The 24,379-nt window shown below is 42.9% G+C and overlaps 1 protein-coding gene across 1 annotated transcript in view; it reads left to right on the top strand.

The window, feature by feature from the left end:
* The window catches only part of MYO1D (myosin ID), a 227,078-nt gene that overhangs the window by 69,664 nt on the left and 133,035 nt on the right, over positions 1 to 24,379 (top strand). The window contains 5 exon segments of the mRNA XM_033918408.1: positions 2,495 to 2,703; positions 8,356 to 8,449; positions 13,794 to 13,959; positions 18,509 to 18,562; positions 21,708 to 21,803. Coding sequence (XP_033774299.1) covers positions 2,495 to 2,703; positions 8,356 to 8,449; positions 13,794 to 13,959; positions 18,509 to 18,562; positions 21,708 to 21,803 — 619 coding nt within the window.

The following is a 24,379-nucleotide window of genomic DNA, read 5'->3' as shown; positions in this document are numbered from 1 at the left end:
ACATAGCGATATTCTTGCACATTTATACATCATTACTGAAGAAAAATCTCATTTGTAACACCAATGAGAATGGTGGTGCCCAGCCCAACCCTAGAGACAGAGTGGCCCTACTAGTGTCCCACCCCCTTCTCTCCGGTCTGATGCTACTACTTCACCTTTCTCAACTGTTCATCTGAAGTAGCCAAAGCATGATGATTCAAGGACATCTTTTTAGACCGTTTTATTTCGTAAAATCCTTGGTCTGTTTGTATTTGTTTGGATTTATTTTCACTCCTTCCAAAATTACAAAGACTAATGGACACTTGAAGTTACAGGGAAATGCTTTTAAAACCAATAGGAGGAAATTTTTTTCACTCAGAAAATAGTTAAGCTCTAGAACACGTTACCAGAGGTTGCGGTAAGAGCGGATAGCATAGCTGGTTTTAAGAAAGGTTTGGACAAGTTCCTGGAGAAAAAGTCCATAGTCTGTTATTGAGAAAGACATGAGGGAAGCCACTGCTTGCCCTGGATCGGTAGCATGGAATGTTGCTACTCCTTGGGTTTTGGCCAGGTACTAGTGACCTGGATTGGCCAGCGTGAGAACGGGCTACTGGGCTTGATGGACCATTGGTCTGACCCAGTAAGGCTATTCTTATACTTGGTAATTTTTCCAGATAGATACAATGACTATACATGATTTGGATCTGTGCATACTGGTTTTCACCTGGACCAGTTAGAAAATCCTACAGGTTTTGACAGGGAACTACAGCATTAGGACTCATATCACACAAGGTGTGCCATTGAAAATCACAAATCTGTTCCCATTTTAACCCAGTCTTGAACCAACTGTGATATGACCATCTCTATCCATGTACATCACCTTCTGCAATAACGGGGTCCATGTTTAGCTAATGCTGGACAAACTTCTCTTTTGAACTTTCTCCCTGCTGACCAGCTCACTTTTTTATTATCCAAGTAAATTGAGAATTAGGCTTGTTAATAATGTACACTAATTGGTTAACCCTTTCAGGACCATAAGGATCGTAGGCCAATTTTTGTGGTTTTGACGACATTTTTATGGTAAAAAGGGCTTGCAGATGCCAAAAAATTGATTTTTTTTGTGAAATATCATTATTTTTTTTTAAAAAAAATCACACTTCTGGCTTATAGACAGTGTGGCAAGTGAATCTTCTCGTCAATCTGGCAACGACGCTAATGAATGAATGTCGGAACCAGTTTGTTTACATAAAGGCAGTATCCTATGGAATCCGTACATATCAAATTTAGAACTGTAGACTATCCCAATCAAAAGTTATAGGATTTTAAAGTTATGGGACAAATATGTCCCTTGGTCCTGAAAGGGTTAATGCTTGCTAGTAAATAGAGCCCTAATTCAGGGAAAAGGATGGTACTGGAGATGCCTTGGGTCACAGTTAGATTTTGGCCAGTCGGCGCTGGCATTCTGTACTTGCCAGTCAGGGTTACCTAGATAACTTTGACCTGTCAAACAGAAGACATGAAAAAACTGGGCAATCTTTTGTGGTTAACTTTTGACCGAATATTTAACCTTGAGCTGAATCTAAACAAGGTTATCTGGAAAAAAAAAATGCCCAGTTAATGTTGTCTGCAAAAGGCCGACTAAATACTTGCTCCGTTATGGTGTCCAGAAAGCACCCATTCCAGACATCCTCATTTTCCATACAGAGCATCACTGCCAATAGAATGTAAAGCTGGAACTCAAACTACTACTGCTATTAATTATTTCTATAGCGCTACCAGACTCACACAACACTGCGCAGTCACAAAGAAGAAGAAAACAGTCCCTGCTCGAAAGAGCTTACAATCTAAACATCCAAGACAGAGAAACAGGATGTCATGGATACAATTAAGGGGAACGGTTAATCAGCGGGCTGAGTTGGAGGGCAGAGGAGTAGGGTTAAGGATTGAAGGCTATATCAAAAAGGTGGGTTTTCAGTCTGCTTTTAAACACGGGAAGGGAAGGGGATTGACGGACAAACTCGGGTCATTTAGTCCAGGCATAGGGGACAGCTAGATGAAAGGAACGAAGTCTGGAATTGGCAGTGGAGGAGAAGGGTAAAGTTAAGAGTGACTTATCTGAGGAGGTATATAAGGAGAGAGAAGCGAAGAGAGATTTTGGGGGGCAGCAGAATGAACACACTTGTAGGTCAGCAATAAGATCTTAAACTGTATCTGAAGAGTCACATCTGCCTTATCCTATCTAGAAGGTTTTAAAATTATGAGCCCTAGAATGAATCATGGCCTTGAGGGGTGGGATGTAATCTGGTTTCATAGTATCATCCCATCTGCTTTAAAAAATTCATCTGTTTCAGTGTGTGTTTGTTGTTTTTAAACTCTTCCCCCTCCCTAACTTATGCCCTCTTCTGCTACACTGGATGGAGTACTGCCAGTTCTAACTTTGATGGTCTTAAGACTCCCTCTCTGTTTCAGACACCCTTGATTCTGCCTCCTCATTCTGCACATTGGTCTCACACAGGTTTGAGAAAGGCCGTATCTACACGTTCATCGGTGAGGTGGTAGTCTCGATGAACCCCTACAAGACCCTGAACATCTATGGGAGAGACACAATTGAGCAATACAAGGGGCGGGAGCTATACGAACGACCACCCCACTTGTTCGCAATTGCTGACGCAGCTTACAAGGCTATGAAGAGACGGTCCAAGGACACCTGCATTGTCATATCAGGTAAGACTTACTCCCTTCTACTGGGCAGAGGGAAATGTAGGAATGCTCAGATGAGCACCAAAGTCTAAGCAGAGACAAAGAGACCAGAATTTAGTGTGAACTGGTATCTAGTTATAAAAGGCAGAGGGGGTGAAAAGGGGCCCTTGGTACAAATCTTTACTGAAAACAAAGGTAGAACTGAATTGACAACCTTATGAGAAGAACTTGGCTTTTTGAAATGACCAAATACGATGGAAGATGAAATTCTCTGTATTCCAAGCAGAGAATTGTGACTGCTATTTTTAGTCAGTTGGGTCGTATAGAAATGTGTCAACAACCAAGTTGTAGCTGAAACCTTTTTGCTGGATTAACTTAATGTATTTTTGACGAGCTTTTGAGAGTTATCCACTTTATCAGGTCAGTGCAGAAATGATGCACTTACGCTGGGTTTAAATAGTACAAACTCATGTAGGTTTTAGGTCATCTGCATATGTTAGAACAACTTGTGGAAGGGGGTGGGAAATAATGAGACAGTAACAATTTATAGCTCAAAAACGAGTGAGAAAAGCCAATGTTTCTATTGTGCTGTTTTGCATAGGTCTCAAAGTTTTTAATTATTCTAAATTTGAAAACTTTTGGTTCCTGTGTGCTCCTGAAGTTTCCTTTAAGCATCTTTATTGTAAGGTTGTTAAGGGTGCAGTCTTCCTTTGAGAAATGTGAGTTGTCATTCTGTGTTTTTCTGTACTGGTTTCTTTTTTTTTTATTTTCAAATTTATCAGTACATAATAGATAACGTAAATAACCTATATTATCACCAAAACCCATCCATATTCATCCAAAGGAAATCTGTAATGGTTGCTTATGTTTATGAAGATTGATACTTGTCCAAAAATTACAAAGACTAGGGGACACTCAATGAAGTTACAGGGAAAAATACTTTTAAAACCCAATAGGTGGAAATATTTTGTTCACTCAGAGAATAGTTGAGCTCTGGAATGCATTGCCAGAGGTTGTGGTAAGAGCAGTTAACATAGCTGGATTTGGGGGGGGTCACGTGATGCACTTGGACTGAGCAGACGTGCTTTGTTACCTCATCTTACCCAGCAGCTGAGAATGTGTGGCTGCGTAATGTGTGGCGGCGGCAAAAAGGGCGAACAGAATGATAGGAATGATTAAGAGGGGGATCACGAACAGATTGGAGAGGGTTATCATGTCGCTGTACTGGACCATGGTACGCCCTCACCTGGAATATTGCATCCAGCACTGGTCGCCGTACATGAAGAAGGACACGGTACTACTCAAAAGGGTCCAGAGAAGAGCGACTAAAATGGTTAAGGGGTTGGAGGAGTTGCCGTACAGTGAGAGATTAGGGAAGCTGGGCCTATTCTCCCTTGAAAAGAGGAGACTGAGAGGAGACATGATTGAAATGTTCAAGATAATGAAGGGAATAGGCTTAGTAGATAAAGACAGGTTGTTCACCCTCTCCAAGGTAGGAAGAACGAGAGGGCACTCTCTGAAGTTAAAAGGGGATAGATTCTGTACAAACGTAAGGAAGTTCTTCTTCACCCAGAGAGTGGTAGAAATCTGGAAGCTCTTCCTTAGGCTGTTATAGGGGAAAAGACCTTCCAGGGATTCAAGACAAAGTTAGACAAGTTCCTGCTGAACCAGAACGTACGCAGGTAAGGCTAGACTCAGTTAGGGCACTGGTCTTTGACCTAAGGGCTGACGCAGGAGCGGACTGCTGGGCACGATGGACCACTGGTCTGACCCAACAGCACCAATCCTTGTTTTCTTAGGAGCCATTTATAGAATCTTGCCTAGCAGTACCTAAAGTGAAAAGCGCTTGTAGACATCTGAATCTTAGACACACCCTATTCATGCCAGGGTCCAAATCATTTATAAAGATGTTGAAGAGCACAGGTCCAAACACTGAGCCCTGGGGCACCCCACTGGTGACGCTCTTCCAGTTCAAGTATTGTCCATTTACCCCCACTCTCTGTTTCCTATGCTCCAGCCAGTTTTTAATCCACCTGAGTGTTTCACTCTCGATTCCATGGTTTGCAATTTTCCAAAGTAGTCGTTCATGTGGAACCTTGTCAAATGCCTTCTGAAAATCCACATATGCAATGTTGACTGGGTCGCCCTTGTCTATCTGCCTGTTTACTCCCTAGAAGAAGTGCAGCAAGTTCAGCAAACAAGATCTGCCTTTGCTGAAACTGTGCTGACTGATCCTCATCAGCCCATGTCCATCAAGGTGATCATTGATGCAGTCCTTTATCAGCGCCTCTACCATCTTTCCCAGTACCGAGTTCAGACTCACCAGTCTGTAGTTTCCCGTGTCCCCCCTCGAACCTTTTTTGAAGATCGGCATAACATTAGCCACCTTCCAGTTCTCCGGAATCTTCCCCGATTGACAGGTTGGCTATTAGTTGAAGCAATTCAGCTATAGTCCCTTTCAGTTCCTTGATGACCCTCGGATGGATGCCATCCGGTCCCGGGGATTTATCGCTCTTAAGCCTATCTATCTGCCTGTATACTTTGGAGGAAAGGCGGAGAGGGGAGATATGATAGAGAAGTTTAAATACCTACTTAATGTAAATGCGCATGAGTCGAGTCTCTTTAATTTGAACTTCTGCAATGAGATGGCATAGGATGAAGTTAAGAGGTGTTAGGCTCAGGAGTAATCTAAGGAAATCATTTTTTACAGAAAGGATGGTAGATGCATGGAACAGTCTCTCAGAAGAGGTGGTAGAGACAGAGACTGTGCTAAATTCAAAAGGGCCTGGGAGAGAAAGATAATGGTTACCGCGGATGGGCAGACTATATGGGCCATTTGGCTTTTATTTGCCATCATGTTTCTGTGTTTCTATTTGTGATGCCAACATATTCCAGTTAATAAATTAAAAATAAAACACTTTTTTCTACCTTGTCTGGACATTCTGTTTTTCCATCATCTTGGTCCTCGTTTCTCTTTCTGATTTTGTCTGTCTTCTACTAATTGTCTTTCCAGTGTCTACTGTCCATTTTTTTTCTCCTCTTCCCTCTTGCTCCATTCCCTCACTATGCCTGTCTCCAACATATTGATTTTGCCCTTTCAGCTTTCCTCCCTTTTTTTCTTTACTGCCTTTGTCCACTCAAATCTTACCTTCTTTCTCACCCTTCTTTTTACATTTTCAACTACTTGTGAATTTTCCACCTCCTCTCATTCTGTAGCTCTTCCATTTCCCATTTTACTCCTTTCCCATCCTCCCATTTCCCTCTATCTACTCCCCATTACTACATTTCTGCCACTATATTTAGTGTTCTCATTTATCTTATCATCCGCTTTTTGACCTCTTCCATGTGGCTCACCACTTCCAGAATCACCCTCCCTCTCTCATGAGGCTCTATCTCCCTGTCCCTTCCTCTCCTTCCCCTACCATCTTCTTATCCAACCTCTCTTCCCTCCTATGGGTCCATCTTTCATACTGTCTCCCCATGGTCCAACATCTCTCCCTCTCTTTTCTGTTTTTCTCACCCTCCTTGAGGGAGAGAGGGAAAAAAGATGCTGCATCTGTTTCCCTTCCACCCCCAAACCTATCCTACTTCCATCCCCAAGTCCAATTTTCTCCATTTCTCTTCCCAACTGCCCTCCCATACCATATCTCTCCCTTTCCAACTATCCTATCTCTTATTCTATATATCTCCCCCCTTCTTCTACACCACCCCCAGGTCCACCATATCTGCCTTTCTCTTTCCATGTTCCCTTCAAGTATCTCATTCCCTTTTCCTTCACAGCACCCCACATCCAACTACTCTCCTTTTCTATCCCTCCATACCATTGCCCACCATCTCTATCTCTAGTTCCCTCATTTTTCTGGCCCTATAAGTCCTTCCCCCTCACTCCCCACCTGGGACGTCTTTGAACCCAACCCTCATTCTACTTTAAAAAAAACACAAAAAAACAGTCTTGGGGGCTTCCTGGCCCAGCATGACCTCCCCCCTCACCTCCGCTCACATTTTTGTTACAGGGGAATGCTGGCTGTAGCAGCAACTCTGAAATGAAGCCTGCGGCCTTCCTCCCTGCATTCCTTGTGCCGTGGTCTGTCCAGGCTGAAAAAGGAAGTTGCATCATGGGGGGCAGAACGCAGCATGCAAAACATGGCACGAGGAACGCGGGGAGGGAAGGCCGCAGGGTGCATTTCAGAGTCGCTGCTGCAGCCGGCATTCCCCTGTAACAAAAATGTAAGTGGTGGTGAAGGCAACGTCGGACTGGCATGCTTAGAAGGGGGCGGATATGCCAGCTCACAGGGGCCCCCCAGAGCTTTGGGGACCAGGGCGACTGCCCTGTTTGCACTCCTCTAACGCTGGCCCTGCTGAAGAGAGGATAAAGCCACATTCTGAAAATAGGCTGGGGAAATCTTGGAGTCAGGCTGATGTTAAGTAACCACCTTCCTGCTATGTTATCTCTCTGAGGTCTGATGTTTGCTGAAATTCTCCTGGTGCAGCTACTGTGTGAGTTTGTGTTTCTTGGGATAGTCCAGAAGGGCCATAAGAAATCCTACTGGCCCACCAGAAGAGGAATGGTTAGAGAAATTGCGAAAACTTGCACAGATGGAATGTATAGCTGCTAAGCATTATGGTTATTATGACTTCCAAAGGCGGACTTGGGACAAAATATTTCAGTGCATTTAATTATTTCCTCATGTGGGGTGGGAGGGTGGGATAGAGGGGGAGGAGAGGTGTGGTTAATTGGGAGTCTTTTTGAAGGAACAACGAAAGGACTTCCTCATGGTGTTTAATTTGTTGGGGGTTATTATTGCCTGTATTGGTTTACTTTATGTTGGGTGGCGGGATTGAGATATACTTATGTTGGGGGTTTTCTCCTTTTTTTTTTTTTTTTTTTTTATATGCTTTGTTGAAAGATTGTAATATCACAAATGGTGCCTGTATTGTTTATATTCATTATAAAATTCTAATAAAAATTGATTAAAACAAAAAAAGAAATCCCACTGGCAAATCCTGCTGTGGTTTTACTGTTACAGGTTAGTTGTCAGCGTCCCTCTGTGAGGCTCCTGTCAAAGAAGGAAGTTTACCTATGCCCTGTGGGCACATTGTCCAGTGAGCCCAGTGTGCCTGGAGAGCTAATAGTGTGTTGCTTTTTGGGTTTTTTTTTTTTTTTGGGGGGGGGGCACTCGCTTCTGGTCCCCTGCCAACCTCCACTTCTGCTGTGCTCCCTACTAGGAGGTAGCTGCATTTATCTGCTACTCTCAACCATCCTCTCCAATGTAGCTGCACTCCAGCTGCGAGCTGTTCCATTTTAGGGTTTCCAGATTTTACAACAATAAATTCCGGACACGTGGCTCCGCCCAGTTTCATCCGGCATTGCCCTGTTCCACCCAAGCCACACCCCGTTCCGCCCCCCAACCTCTTCTTGAGCTCGGAATTGCATTCGGAGGGCCTCTAAGCATGCGCAGGTGTACGCATGTGACATCACTGCGTTGCATCCACACTTGCGCAGATGCTTTCTAAACGCAGCCCCGAGCTCAAAGCTTTTCAAAACCCAGACAGACGCCTGAACAGTGATCTAAAAAGAGGACGTGTCCAGGTAAATCCGGCCATCTAGTAACCCTATTCCATTAAGTATTAGGATTTTCTTCCATGCTCATGGCACCTTTTTGTTTTGCATTTCAGGGGAAAGCGGAGCTGGAAAGACTGAAGCCAGCAAATACATCATGCATTATATTGCTGCTATCACCAATCCGAGCCAGAGAGCTGAGGTGGAGAGGTGAGAGATGTGGCCATTGCCCTTAATCCCAGGTTCTAGGGAGGAGTTGACCAACCAACAAAATCTTTCACCCCACATTAGGGGGGGACCCTTCCCCTTCTTCCCACCCTTAAGCTGAAATAATGGAAACAACAATGGCAGTTCCACAGGGGAGACCAAGGGAAGAGATGGGAGAGGAAAGTTTTGCTGTACCTACCAGCAGGAAAGAGACCAAATTGTTCCACCTAAGAATTGGAGTAAAATCTTACTGGAGGGATTTCTAAGGTCCAGCGGCTCCAATGTGTGTCCCTGCCAGGAGGAAAGGGAGGAGAATGGCAGCATTCGTGGTTCAATTTTTAGTGTGTTTAAAAAACTGAAGCAACACAAAAAGTGGAGTCTCAACAGTACTTCAGCCAGGGACGTGAAAGAAACTGAAAGTCATAAACGGTTTATAAAAGGACATCTTTATTGATGTAAATCGATCTGACCTGACACCGAGCCTGCATCAGAGGCGTGTGGACAACAAAATGTATGTAGTTTTCAATGCACTATAGTAGGTATCATAAGAAACCAAAACCTATGAGGAAAAGGTTTCTATTTGGATAAGCAATTGAGATAGAAACCTTTTCCTCATACTTTTCATTATACATACTATGTGTATTATAAACTCCATAAGTTTTGTTGGCCACACAACTCTTGTTGCAGGCTCGGTGGAGCCGAAACACAGTCCATGTCAGGTCAGATCAATTGATATCAATAAAGACTTCTTTTATCAGTTGTTTATGACTTTTTCCTTCACTTCCCCAGTTGAAGTACTATTGAGACTCCACTTTTTTTTTTAATTATTTATTATAATTTTCAAAATTATTCAATTATACAAAGTATAAGAATGGAAATTTAAGCAAAGTAAAATTATATCCATGTCATCATCAATAAGATCAATATTACCATCATAAAATTACCACATTTAGGGAGGTTACCTTCTTTCAACAAAAAAGAATAATCAATATTTAAAGAAATTTCAAGTAATAGTAAAACTAATTATTTAATCTTTCAAAGAAATTTTAACTTTCTCAATTCTACTGGTATTTCCAATTAACTCCAAAAGAAAATCAGTAGTTATCAGTTTATGTTTTATGAGATTCTTGAACAAATAAAAATTGCTCAAGTTGTAAAGGGTCCCAGAAAATATAATCTTTATCCTGATGTTTAATCAAACATTTGCAGGAAACTTTAAGTAAAAGGATGCTTCAATTGCCAGGACTCGAGGTTTTAATACCAAAAAAGCCTTCCTTTTAAACTGAGTTGCCTTGGCAACATCCGGAAACATTAGAACATTGTCTCCACAGAACTTCTTATTTTTGTTATGAAAATAAGTTTTTAAGATCAGTGTTTTGTCAGACTCATTTAAACATTTTACCAATAATGTTGCTCTAGTCAAAATAGTATCTTGAGGGTCTTCCAAAAAACGGTAAGATCAAATTCTGTGGAGGCAAGTTCTTCTAATCCTGTTTCGGTAGTAATTTTCTTCTTTTGTGGAATATAGTAACATGTTGATATAGGTAATAAATCTGCGTTAGCTAAATCAAGGATTTCCTTAAAGAATTTCCTTAATAAAATTTCAGGTGTTAATAAATGAGTCCTTGGAAAATTAACCAGACGCAGATTTTTAACTCTTAAAAAGTTTTCAAACATTTCAAACTTTGAATGTATTACATGGGAATCCTTTACAGCTGAGACAGTAAATGTTTGCAAAGATGTTATCTGAGATTCAATTGTTGCAAGACGTTTGCCCCAAATCTTTACATTGGAATCATTATCTTCTAACTTATGAATAACTTCCTGAGAAAAATTTAAATTCTGAATAGCTACTGACTTCAACAATCCCTCAACTCGTACATTAATCAACCAAAGATCTTTTAAGGAAATTTCTTGAGGAGCCTCATGAGTCTCCTGCAGGGTAGGGGCCTCCTCTTGAAAAGAGATGGCCTTAGGCATTGTTCCATAACTCAGAGCTGATGCTATTCCCTGCTGGGGCTCTTCTAGAGACTCAATAGGTCTACCCGATGGGTTGACCTCTAAAGAAGTTACCGGAGGGAGTGGAGGTGTTCTGTCCAAGGGACTGAGAGATGCCCCTGATGTTGACGCAGCGTTAGACATTATAGGATTAACATTAGCCGGTAACAAGTGGCGGTCAATCGGACCCATTAAGACTGGAGTTGAACTTTTAAGTTTCGCTTTCCTTTTTTCCATGTTAAACAAAAACTAAAAGGTAATACATTGCAACGAACGTGATTATATAAGGAACAATATTACCAAGATATTCCATTCTCTTCAATTTTAACTCCACTTGGCTCCACGTGGCTCCAAGGGCTCCCAAGAGGCCTTGCGGCTGCACCACAACAGCAGCGCCTCTTAAGAAAAAAGACAAGGTCCTGATGAACCCGCAGGTGCCTGCTCGGGGAGCGGCTCCACAGTTCACCAGCAGGAAATTCAATTTCTGGAAACGCTGGGTCCCCGAAGGGTAGGAAACAGTCCCTCAATAGCTCACCAGCAGGTAACAAGTAGCTTTCCGAGACTCCACTTTTTTGTGTTTTGTGGAGATTTGGGTTCCTCTTCTTTCTTGATTGTTTCAAAAAAATTGAAACATGTTAGTAGTGAATATATAGAAAAGGATGCTGTGATGGCAGAGAGTGACAGAAAGGCCCATCCATCCTGCACAGGTTCATTCCTGATTCAATGCTCATCTCTAGCTTTTCCAGCTCTCCTTTGTAAGTTTTCTTAATTTGTTGCTTCTTTTCCCTCTCCCCCTCTGGGTGTAAAAGTTTCCATTGTTTAAAATAACATGGGCGCTTCAGTCTAGGGAGGGAGGCACCAGAATCGCTATTGTGGCGGCCATGTTGGATTTCCCAATTTTATTTTAATGCCCCCATCTGACTCAATAGCCCCTAATTTTGACAGAAAACAGTATAAATGGACTCCTTAAAGATACTTCAGATTCATGTCAGATGTTCAGCGGATGCCCATCTGAAGGGGGTCGTTGTTCCACATGCCATGCAACACATCATGAGAGAGATTTGCCTGCACTGCCTCTTGGCATGCAAATCTCTCTCATGCATGTTCAGTAGGTCTCGAGGACTGGAATTGGGCAGCCATGCTATAGGCCATTATTGAGATGCCTTGGGGAAATCCACTGCTTATTCCTAGAATAAGCAGCATAGAATCTGTTTTGCTACTTGGCATCTAGATAGGTCCTTAGGACTTGGGTTGGCCACTGTTGGAAACAGGATACTGGGCTTGATGGACCTTCAGTCTGTCTCAGTATGGCAATTGTTATGTTCTTATCTGGACGATTGGCTCATAAGAGCACCCTCGAGGGATGAGGAAGTGACAGCGGTAGAGCAAGTGGTCCAGCTCCTACAGACATTGGGCTAGGTAGTTAACTTCAGAAAGAGTCAATTGATCCTGACTCAGTCCCTGGAATACCTGGGACTTCATTTTGAGATGGCACAGAACAGGATCTTCCTCCCAGAAGCAGGCAAAATGAAACTCTTGAGGCAAATTCAGGAGATTCGAAGCCTGCAGACCCCCCCCCCCCCACACCAGCTTGGCAGTATCTTCAACTACTGGGATCCATGATTGCCACAATAGATATGGTTTCCTGGGCAAGAACGCACTTGTGTCCACTTCAGGATTCGCTCCTCTCAAGGTGGTCTCCGCAATCGTATACCCTGGACCTCCTGCTGTCATGGTCGGGCAAGGCATGGAACAGGCTGGAGTCACAGTCTTTTAAAAGAGGAATGCCGCTATGCATCTCCTAGTGGACAGATCTGATGACAGATGCCAGCCTTTTTGGCTGGGGAGCTCATTGCAAGGGACACCCGCTACAAAGGTGGTGGTCCCCATCTCAGAGGAAGTGGTTGATTAATCACTTAGAGCTCAGAGCGATACAGTTAGCTCTGCAAACCCTGGGCAGCACCCTAGAAGGAAAGGCAGTCCGAGTCTTCTCAAACAACATGACTGCAGTGGCCTATGTAAATAGGCAAGGAGGCACCAGGAGTGCATTGCTGAACCTGGAAGCTCGCCTTCTCTTCCGGTGGGAGGGAGTGGGCATCCCTCCTGTTGATCTTTGATTTTTTTTTTTTTTTTCTATGTTTATTCTATGTTTTTTTCTATGTTTATTAGCATGTGCCAATTGCTATCATGGACACATACAAATTTAGCAAACCTTTCCTACTCTCTGCCAACCTCATTTGTATGCACGTTTTTTGGAGAATGATTCGCTTTTTTTGAAATCGCTACAATAATGGCTGCAGCAGCAGCCCATTGGTTTTAATGCAAAGTTTTGAGAATCTAGCTCTCAGTGGCATAGTAAAGTGTGTGTGTGTGGGGGGGGGCAAGGGGCAGAACACACTGGGCACTGTCTTGATGGGGGCACCAGCACTTCTTCACACTCCCGTTCCTTCCCTTCCCCTTGCATGCGCCTTCCCCTCCAGTACCTCTTGTTCTTCGCCAGCGCAAGCAGCAGCTCCAGCCTGCTGCTCACACTGGTCTCAGCTCTCCCTCTAATATCACTTCTTGGTCATGGGACCAGGAAGTGACATCAGAGGGAGAGCCAAGGCTGGTGTGGGCAGCAAGTTGGAGATGCTGCTCGCGCCGGGGAAGTTAAAGAGGTATGGGGGAAGGGAAGGGGCATGCACAGCGGAGAAGAGGGCACCACCATTCCGGGCGCTTCCCACCCTCACTATGCCACTGGTGAGACTTGGCATTTGAAATACCGCTTTCTATAAAAGTAAATAGAGTGGTTTACAAAAATGTCCAGAACATACAAAGTCTAGAAAGTAATCCTATAAAACCCTACTAGGGTTACCAGATATCCGGATTTCCCCGGACATATCCAGGGGTTCGGACAGCTATAAAAAAAACTGGCACTTTGTCTGGGTTTTGAAAAGCTTTCCAAGTAGTAGCGATGTCAAGATGGAATCTGCGCATGCGTAGGATGCTACGCAGTGGTGTCGCACGCACGCATGCGATGTCATCGCGTCACACCAGCGCATGCGCAGATGCTCTCCTGACAAGCGACCAGGTTGAGGGGGCGGGGCTGGAGGTGGAATGGGACATGGCTTGGGCGGGGTCATGGGTCTGGATTTTTGTTCCTGAAAATCTGGTAACCCTAAATCCCACGCAAATCCCACAAATAAACCACAAAACAAAGATACCAACATAGAAAAATCCTGTAGTGGCTAGTGTTTTTATATATATAATTTTTTTTTTTTTAGTTGACTGCTGCAGCTCCCTTTTTCTCTGCTGGTCTTGGGATCACGCAGGCTGTACTGCTGTTTCACACTGGGTTTCTCCCTGGCAGGGTGAAGAACATGCTGCTGAAGTCCAACTGTGTTCTGGAAGCGTTTGGGAACGCAAAAACCAACCGCAACGATAACTCCAGTCGCTTTGGGAAGTATATGGACATCAATTTTGACTTCAAAGGGGACCCTATCGGGGGCCACATTAGCAATTATCTTCTGGAAAAGGTGGGAGCCTGAGAGAAGCTTCAGACAAGCTGTGGCCTTGGCCTACCAACAAAATTTTACCTTCCTGAGTTATCACTGGCTCTGCTGACGGCACATTGCGGCTCTGCTCACTGGACAGCTCTTCTGTCTCAGGAGTTGGGAGTAAAGTCAAAGGCAGAAAAGGAAAGGTTTTCCCAGCACTGCCACTGCAAAAGCTTCAATTTGTTCATGTTTAGCATTAAAAATACCTTGATACTGTATATAAAGTTCCAAATCTTAGGAAGGAAAGTGGGGATGGGCGAGGGAGGTGTTATATAACATGAAGGGTGACGGGACTAAATCGCCACAACTGAGCGCAAAGTTGACGGTGCGCCGAAGAAAAGCACTATTTTAAAGGGCTCCGACGGAGGGTGTGGGGGGGGGGAACCCCCCCCCCCCACTTTACTTAACAGACATTGCGCTGGCGTTGGGAGGGGTTTGGGGGGTTGTAATCCCCCACATTATACTTAAAACTGAACTTTTTCCCTAAAAAACAGGCAAAAAGTTTGGTTTCAAGTATAATGAGGGGGGTTACAACCCCCCTACCCCCCACAACGCCAGCGCAATGTCTGTTAAGTAAAATAGGGGGGTTTTCCACCAACCCCCCCCGTCGGAACCCTTTAAAATAGTGCTTTTCTTCGGCGTGCCGTCAACCTTGCGCTCAGTTGTCTGCGTGCCGTTGTCTCGCGCGATTTTGTCTGTGAACCAACATGAAGTGCCCCGTGTTATATGCATGCAGACTAGAGTTTGCAGCAGCTTGAAGTGGAACCCACAAACCAGTGACGGTAGTTCTTAGTCCAGCTGTATCCTTGCTGTTTAGCTGTTCCTTAATCTGTGAATGTTCCAGGATCTCCACCCTGTTGTTCTGTCGAAGTGGAACTGGAGTTTGAATCCACTTCTATTTCACACGTGGAGCAGTCATGGCCCTGAAGAAAGCTGCCTAAATTCCCCAGAATGTGCTCATGTTTCTAGAGCTGGTTTGGAAATCTTTTCCCCTTGAGTTGAGTGAAGCCTTTCCATAGCCCTGTCTGCTGGCTTTTCCAGAGCCTTCCGCCCTAATGCAAACAAACCGTTCTCATGTTACTGAGGCCAGAGAATTCCATTAGAAAACCAGGTTCTTTCAAGGAGAGATTTGCTTTAGTGCAGGAAGTGAAACCCTACGTTTAACAGAGAGGGTTTTGTGTTGAGGACTGAAACATTTGTTTTTGCTTAACCTCTCATGTACTTTCCCTGGAATTGTTGCCTAGCGCTGGTGTAACTTTTCTGAAATGTAAATTTAAGGAGACATGGTTTAAAAAAAAAAACTAAGACTTTTTAGCACAGGTAGAGCAGAGCCACGTGAGTAACCTTGCTCAAGGGGGTCGATGCAGAAAGCAGTGATTTTAAGCTACATGCTAATTCAAAGTCCCTCCTCGAGGACCGGAATCCAGTCGGGTTTTCAGGATTTCCCCCAATGAATATGCATTGAAAGCAGTGCATGCACATAGATCTCATGCAGATTCATTGGGGAAATCCTAAAAACCCGACTGGATTCTGGCCCTCGAGGACCGACTTTGACACCTGTGTGCTAATGGATAGGGTTGCCAGATTTCTTCTTTAAAAAAGAGAGGACACCTGGCCCCACCCTGTTCTTCCTCCAGCCCTGCCCTATACCACCGTCCCATTCTGCCCCCAGCCCCACCCCCCACACGAACCTTTCCGAGCCTGAGGCCACTTCTGCAAATGTCCAGACGTTGACCCAATGACATCATCCTGTTGACATCTGCAGAGGGCCTCCAGACACGGCCCCAAGCTTGGGGGACTTCCAAAACCCAGACAAACTGCCGGGTTTTAGAAATTCCTCCAGGCACCTGGACAGTCCACTAAAAAGAGGACATGTCCAGGTTTTCCCAGGCATCTGGCTGAGTGAATGACTTTGAATGCAACATAACACTTGCCTTTTTTGCTCACCAATACAGTATGCTAATCGTATGCAAATTTGAAGTGCGAACGTAGGCTAATTGGGGCAAGCCTACTAGACGCATGTGCACAAGATTCTGAACTGAAAGCAGCTAGTACTGTGCTTGTATCTGAGCAAAACAAAAAGTGTCTGCGCGTGTCTTGGAATGTTATTCAGTGGATAAATACCGGCATCACAAATATTTTTTGTGCGTAAAATTTATATGCAGAACATTCCAGCACATAAGCAGACCGGATTTTTGTTTTCTGCTGGGGCCAGTGTGCAGCACTGTTACTGTAATGCTCTTAGCAAAAAGAAGAAACTGGCATTAAATCCTCAGAAAGCCCACTACCATAGAATGAACTAACCCCTCTACGCTTCCTCAGAACTGTTCAAGTTTCTTGCATTGTGCTCAGCCGTAGCCCTTTCAGGACCAAGGGACATATTTGTCCCATAACTTTAAAATCCTATACATTTTGATTGGGATCGTCTACAGTTCTAAATTTGATATGTACGGATTCCATAGGATACTGCCTTTATGTAAACAAACTGGTTCCGACATTCATTCATTAGCGTCGTTGCCAGATTGACGAGAAGATTCACTTGCCACACTGTCCATAAGCCAGAAGTGTGATTTTTTAAAAAAAAAATAATGATATTTCACAAAAAAAATCAATTTTTTGGCATCTTCAAGCCCTTTTTACCATAAAAATGTCGTCAAAACCACAAAAATTGGCCTACGATCCTTATGGTCCTGAAAGGGTTAACAAATTCTAATCCCAATTCATGCCCAATCCCCCTCAGCTCTCCTCTTCCCAATCCCCAAATCTCTAGACCTTAGACTAACTCGTGTTTTTCCCATTTTGTAATGATATTCCAACCCAAATTGTTTTCCCCTTATCTTAATCTTTGACTATATACATCCTTTAGATTCAAACCAACTTGGTTCTCTTCCATTTGTAATTGTATCCCAGTTCGACTTGTTTTTTTTCCTTGCATCTCATTCTCTGTCTGTATGTATCTTGTTGTAAACCGTTTTGAACTTATGGTACAGCGGTACATAAGAAATAAAATTATTATTATTATCTGAGCGCAAGACAACTGTTGCACTCAATTGTCGTTGCACTCACTTGTTTTCATGCAATTGTCTGCACGCAGTTCTCTTGCACGCATTTGACTTGCCACCGCTCTAACCACTGCGAAACAAAAGATCGGCAGACAGTAAGGAGATTCAAGTCAGGTTTATTCAAAATGCTCCCATCAAAATGCCAATTTTCTGTTGTTCCACATTGGATTCTTTGGTGGACCTCTTGCTTTGTTTCCTTAGCTCTAACCAGTGGCATACCTAGCATATGTGACACCCGGGGCCCATCATTTTTTGACCCCCCCAATCTGTACAGAAAACATGATTTTTAGTAACAAGCCACACGTCACACATGAGTATCTAGGAAAAGGCAGCATCTTACGTACTGCAGTGAGCAGTACAACATCGATACACCCATTGTAAAACTAAACAAGTCAGACTAGTACAGATCAATCCTGCAGTCAAGCCTAACAAAAAACCATGTCTTTCAAACACACAGAACACAGAAAACACCTTCGCCTAGTATGGAATATGTAATCACAAACTAACCCCCCTCCCTCATTTACAAAACTGTAATGTGGATTTTAGCCACAGTGGTAACAGCTCTGACGCTCACAGAATTCTGAGCATCAGAGCTGCTACCACCACAGCTGGCGCTAAAAAACGCTCCACAGTTTTGTAAAAGGGGGGATAAAATAGAAATACATAGACAAAGATTAAATTGAACCAGTAAGAAGCTGGACTCTGCATACAATGCAACACCACAGAAACAGTGACACATGTCTCCTAAAGCAATAAATAAATAGAAATTTTTTTTCTACCTTTGTCTTCTGTGGTTTCTGTTTTCCTCATCTTCTTGTAACTCTCTTCCTTCCATCCACTGTCTGCCGTCTCTCTTCCCCTATATGGCATCTTCTCTCCTTCTATGCCCCTTCCAGAAACTGTATGCCTCCCCCTTCCATCTCTCCTTTCACCCCCATTGGTCTGGCATTTCTCTCCTCTCCTTCCCTCTCCCACACCTCTCCTCTACAACCCCTTTCTTCCCTCATTTTCCTTTTCAATTTATTTTCTGCATCCATCTGGATTACGTTCTTACTACCCTCTCATCAATGTCCTTTTTTTACTACCTAAAGCTTGCCACCTCTTTCCCTCATCCCTTCCAGTATCTAACTCTATCCTCGTCCCTCAATCCAGCCAGTGAGAACAGCTGGCTGTGCACCCCCCCAAGGCGTGCACCTGGAGCAGACCTCCCCCCCCCCTTGGTACGCCACTGGCTCTAACCACTGCGCTACGCTCTCCTCCTTGACAAGGAGACTTGACTGTGGATAGCACTGGTAAATCAGAGATGAGGCTAAATGGAAATACTCTCCTTCCTATAGTGAGAGGTTTGTTGACTGCTCAAGGTAATTCTTGAGCAAGAGTTTTGTCAGCTTGTACCCCAGCTTGCATGCTTTGCCATGTTCTGATAAAGTCATATTTTTAATGTTGTGCTTTAAATTTCTTTCTAGTCTCGAGTCATTGTTCAGCAACCGGGAGAGAGGAGTTTTCACTCCTTCTACCAGGTAAGTTCACGTCTGCTTGTAGAGCAGTCAGAGATTTATTTATTCCATTTTGTAGCCCATCCTCTCAAAGGAGCTCAGAGCGGATTACAAATCGGGTATTCAAGCATTTTTCCCTATCTGTCCCGGTGGCTCACAATCTGTCTAATGTACCTGGGGTAGTGGAGGATTATGTGACTTACCCAGAGTCACAAGAAGCAGTGCAAGGTTTGAACCCACAACCTCAGCGTACTGAGGCTGTAGCTCTAACCACTACACCACTCTCTTTGTGACTTAGAAATCAAATGGAGGGGGTAGGAAAGAACAGTTTTATCTTCTCCCATCCATTTGGGGGAAGTGGCAAAAATAATTTCTATGTTGGACCTCAGATGACGATTGCATCTAGCAGGTAAAGAAAAGAAATTAGCGGGTAAGAAGAAATTTCATCATCTAACAATATCCCCCTGTTTCTATAGTACTGCATGCACATTTTCTCACCATGCAAAATTGCTGGTTATAGAATACAATATAATCTCGTTATAACGGACTTCAAGGGACCTGGAAAAACAGTCCGTTATATCCAGAGTTGCATTTTTTAAAAACTTTATTTAGGTCAACTGAAACAACATACAATCAATGAACTACAGTCACTGCAGAAGCATATCAGCAACATCAATAACAAAACTCAGCAAAACATTGGTATGGCATGAAATGATTGCAAAACCAGAACACTAAAAGATGTTCTAAAGCATTATGTCGTACTGTACTGGAAAGAAAAATACTCTGTCATTTTCTTCTGGGCTGCATTTTGATACTATATCACCGGCATGCTACGTGCCCTGTAGGCAGAGCCTGCATGTCTGTTATAGCCGAACAAAACTACAGCTAAAAGCGATTCTGGGGACCAAATTGGTTGTCCATTTTATCCAAAAGTCCGTTATATGTAAGTCCGCTATAAGCGATGATTTTCTGCATGTTTATAAAGGTGCACGGCCGGTACCAGCAGACCTCGTCCGCTGTAGGCGAGGTTCTGTTATAAGCAGACAATAAGGAGATTCAAGTCAGGTTTATTCAAAATGCTACCATCAAAATGCCAATTTTCTGTTGTTCCACATTGTATACTACAGTATAACAAGATTATACTGTAGTGTCAGTTAAGTGCAATAGCTATTAGAGCAATGTATCGCAAACTGTGTGTCGTGGCGGACTCTAGGTGTGCCGCAAAACACCGGCGAGGAGGAGAGGTGCCGGCGCCAGCTGAATGCTTACAGGATGTGCTTCTCACAGTGAGAGGCATGTCCTTAAGGCGGTCAGCCGGCGCTGGTGTGCCTCGTCCTCTCCGCACCTCTCCTTTTCCAGCACCCCCCACTGGTGGTACTAGGAGGCTGAGGGCCACAGCTGTAGGGCATCCGTGTTTGCAAGGACGTCGCCATGCCCTTGTCCTCAAGCTTCCCTCACCCATTCCCCTGCCTCTTCGGAATACCCTTGTGACCATGAAGATTTTTAATCATCTATGCGCAAACAATGCCCTTACTATGTTATAAACTTGTAACTTGACATAAAATATAGAACACTTACAATTATATATAGTGATTAATGTATGTTAAAACAGAGGGAAAAGACCTCAAAATACCCCAGGAATCCAATCAATAGATTGAAACCAATTTGGGGTTAAGGTATCATCATAGGTCAAAACCCCTTTTGGAAAAATTTTAATTTTAATTTAATTCATATAAAATATTACTTAATTTGAATATTCTCTATGTGATTCTATGTGTCATTCAATAATTAAATATCTATTTCTCTCATATTAGAATGAGCTAGTTTGCCAGTATCGTGAGAGTATGGTGACGGCAGCTTTGAAACAGTTTTTGGGCAACGATAAAACGATACTGGCAAACTAGCAAGCTTTATCATCTCCTTTGAAGAAGCCCATTGGTGCGAAACGGATTGGGCCTCCGTCGGGTCACAATAATAATAATAGTTTATTTTTGTATACCGCCACACCATCAGTTCTTGGCGGTTTACACAATAAATTATAAAGTATTTAAAATACAGAGCCAGATAACAGTGTCTTATAGAAGGAAATAACACAATTCAATAAAAGATGCTAATTAACAAAGTACGACCATAACTTATTCAAACAAAGTATGCACAATACAGATTATTTATATTAAAATAGATAAGTGCTTGATTATAGTTTTGATCTAGCCAGAAGGAATATCATTGCAGTTAATTTCAGTTGCCAGCTCTCGATTGCTCGTTCCAATATGAGAGAAATAGATATTTAATTATTGAATGACACATAGAATCACATAGAGAATATTCAAATTAAGTAATATTTTATATGAATTAAATTAAATTAAAATAAAAAATTTTCCAACAGGGGTTTCAATCTATTGATTGGATTCCTGGGGTATTTTGAGGTCTTTTTCCTCTGTTTTAACATACATTAAGCACTATATATAATTGTGAGTGTTCTATATTTTATGTCAAGTTACAAGTTTATAACATAGTAAGGGCATTGTTTGTGCATAGATGATTAAAAATCTTCTAGTATCATGGTCACAGATTAGACTTGGGCTATGACCCTTCACTCGTGGAAATGGTAAAGCTTACCAGCTTCAGCAGAGGAGTTTCAAGTTTATTAAAATTTTTGATTAATCGCTTAATCTTACTTCAAAGCGATGAACATACATAAAAAGAAACAATTAAAATTACAATATTAAAAAATAAAACATTAATTTAAACATAACCATTAAAATAAACTAGACTATATACAAACTTAACAAAACAAGAGGAAAAGGGGATTTGAACTACAAAATATTATAGAAAAGGAGGTCAGGCAAAAACACAAGGTTGGGAATTAAAATGAATAGTCAAATACAACATTAGTGAATTCAAGAGTAAGACTTATTGATCAAAAGCGTCTTTGAAAAGGAATGTTTTTAAATTGGTCTTGAATTTATCAATATTATGTTCTTCTCTTAAATAAATTGGTAGGGAGTTCCAGATTTGTGGAGCAGTAACAGACCTTAGAATGAGAGGAAAGAGGGAAGGTGGTGAATCAGTGGGATCTGTCTTAGTGGGAAGCATTAAGGGTTGGTCTCGCTGCTTTTCCTTGGTAGCCTGAATGCTCAATGTCTTCCTCTTTGGTTCCTTTGCCCAGTTGTTACAAGGGGGCTCCGAGCAGACTCTGCGCTCTTTGCATCTGCAGAAGGAATTATCGACTTACAACTACATCCATGTGGGAGCACAGCTGAAGGTAAGCCAGAGTGTGTGATGCCTTCCTCTGGGCCCTGTGTGGCTCTGGTGCCTCTAATTTGTGCCTCAGATGACATGAGACCTCTTAGCTGAGTCACACTGCTAAAAATGATTCTCCTGAAGGGGAGAAATATCATTTTATAGGAGTCATTATGGACTTATTTAACATAGAAACATGATGGCAGATAAAGGCCAAATGGCTCTGAGAGATCCCACGTGCCTATCCCACTCCCTCTTGAATTCAGACAGTCTCTGTTTCCACCTCCTTCTCCGGGACACTGTTCCATGGCATCTTCCACCTTTTCCGTAAAAAAGTATTTCCTCAGATTACTCTGGAGCCTATCACCTCTTAACTTCATCCTATGCCCTCTCATTACAGAGTTTCCTTTGAAATGAAGGAGACTCGACTCATGTACATTTATATTATGTAGGTATTTAAACGACTCTTATCATATCTCCCCTCTCCCGCCTTTCCTCCAAAGTATACAGATTGAGATCTTTAAGTCTGTCCCCATATGCCTTATGACAAAGACCATGCACCATTTTAGTAGCCTTCCTCTGGACCGACTCCATCCTTTTTATATCTTTTTGAAGGTGCGACCTCCAGAATTGTACACAATATTCTAAATGAGGTCTCACCAGTCTTATACAGGGGCATCAATACCTCCATTTTCCTGCTGGCCATACCTCTTCCTATACAACCTAACATCCTTCTAGCTTTTGCCGTCACCTTTTCAACTTGTTTGGTCACTTTAAGATCATCCCATACAATAACACCCAAGTCCCGCTCTTCTGTCGTGCACATAAGTTCTTCACCTTCTAAACTGTACTGTTCCCTCTGGTTTTTGCAGCCCAAATGTATTTCTTAGCATTAAATTTTAGCTGCCAAATTTGACCATTCTTCAAGCTTCGCCAGGTATTTCTTCATGTTATTCACACTATCCGGTGTGTCTATTCTATTGCAGATTTTGGTATCATCTGCAAAGAGGCAAATCTTACCTGACAAGCCGTCAGCAATATCATTTATAAAACTATTAAAAAGAACAGGCCCAAGCACAGAACTTTGAGGCACACCACTGGTCACATCCTTTTCCTCAGAGTGATCTCCATTGATCACTACACTCTGTTGCCTTCCACTCAACCAGTTCCTGACCCAGCGTGTCACTTTAGGATCCATCCCAAGGGCACTCAGTTTATTTATTAGATGTCTGTGTGGAACACTGTCAAGGCTTTGCTAAAATCTAAATACATCACATCTAGCGCACATCCTCTATCCAATTCTCTGGTCACCCAGTCAAAGAAATTGATCAGATTTGTCTGACAAGACCTACCTCTAGTGAATCCATGTTGCCTCCAGTCCTGTAATCCACAGGATTCCGGAAACTTGACCATTCTTTGTTTTAAAAGCGTTTCCATTAATTTCCATACCACAGAAGTCAGACTTATCGGCCTGTAATTCCCTACTTCTTCCTTACTTCCACTTTTGTGGAGAGGGACCACATCCGCCCTCCTCCGGTACCACTCCTGACTCTAGTGACTCATTGAAAAGGTCAATGAGCAGAGCTTCCAGAACCCTCCTAAGTTCCTTCAGCACCCTAGGATGTATACCATCCAGCCCCATCACTTTGTCTACCTTCATTTTAGCTAGCTCCTCACAAACACAACCCTCTGAAAATTAATCAGGATCCTCCATCCCTATTCATGTTTGTCTTCTGCAGTCCTGCTCCTGGCGCTTCAGCTGTGAACACAGAACAGAAATATTTGTTAAGCAATTCAGCCTTTATCAGCTTCTGCATATTCCTCCCCTTCAGCTTTGAGTCTCGCAATGCCACTTTTGCACTTCTTCCTATCATTAATATACCTAAAAAATGTCTTGTCTCCCCGTTTTACCGTGTCAGCTATTTTTTTCTTCCATTTGCATCTTTGCTTTCCTGACTACACGACCAGCCTCTCTTAACTTTTCCAGATAATTTTGCCTGTCTTCCTCTTTCTATGATCTTTTGTAGTTTATGAAAGTTAACCTCTTGTTCCTTACCTTCTCAGCTACTACTTTTGAGAACCAAAGCGGCCTTCTTTTCCTCTTACTTTTACTTACTTTCCTAACAAAAAGGTTTGTCGCACTTACAATCGCTCCTTTCAGTTTTGCCCACCGCTTTAACACTCTTTCCAGACGTTCCCACCCAGACAACAATTCCTTGACGTAAACCCCCATCCAAATACAGTTAGGGCTCCTTTTATCAAGCCGCGCTAGCGGCCAAAAAGTACCGCCTGCTCAAGAGGAGGCGGTAGTGGCTAGCGTGCGCTATTACACGCATTAAACCGCTAGCGCGGCTTGATAAAAGGAGCCCTTAGTTTTTTAAAAGTCTAGAACCTTTGCTTTTGAATGAGCTCTCTCTATACCCATCTTAATAATAAACCATACCATGCAGTGATCACTGGATGCCAGATGATCACCCACTGTAACATCAGAAACACTTTCCTTGTTTGTAAGCACTAATTCAAGTATGAACTCATCCCGCGTAGGTTCCATTAGCAACTGTTGGAACAGTAGAGAATCCAGGATCTCCCTACTTCTAG

This window comes from Geotrypetes seraphini, chromosome 13 (assembly GCF_902459505.1).
Source record: "Geotrypetes seraphini chromosome 13, aGeoSer1.1, whole genome shotgun sequence".
In the NCBI taxonomy this organism is placed as follows: domain Eukaryota; kingdom Metazoa; phylum Chordata; class Amphibia; order Gymnophiona; family Dermophiidae; genus Geotrypetes; species Geotrypetes seraphini.
The sequence above is the reverse complement of the archived record's forward strand: the minus strand, read 5'-3'. Positions and strand labels throughout refer to the sequence as shown.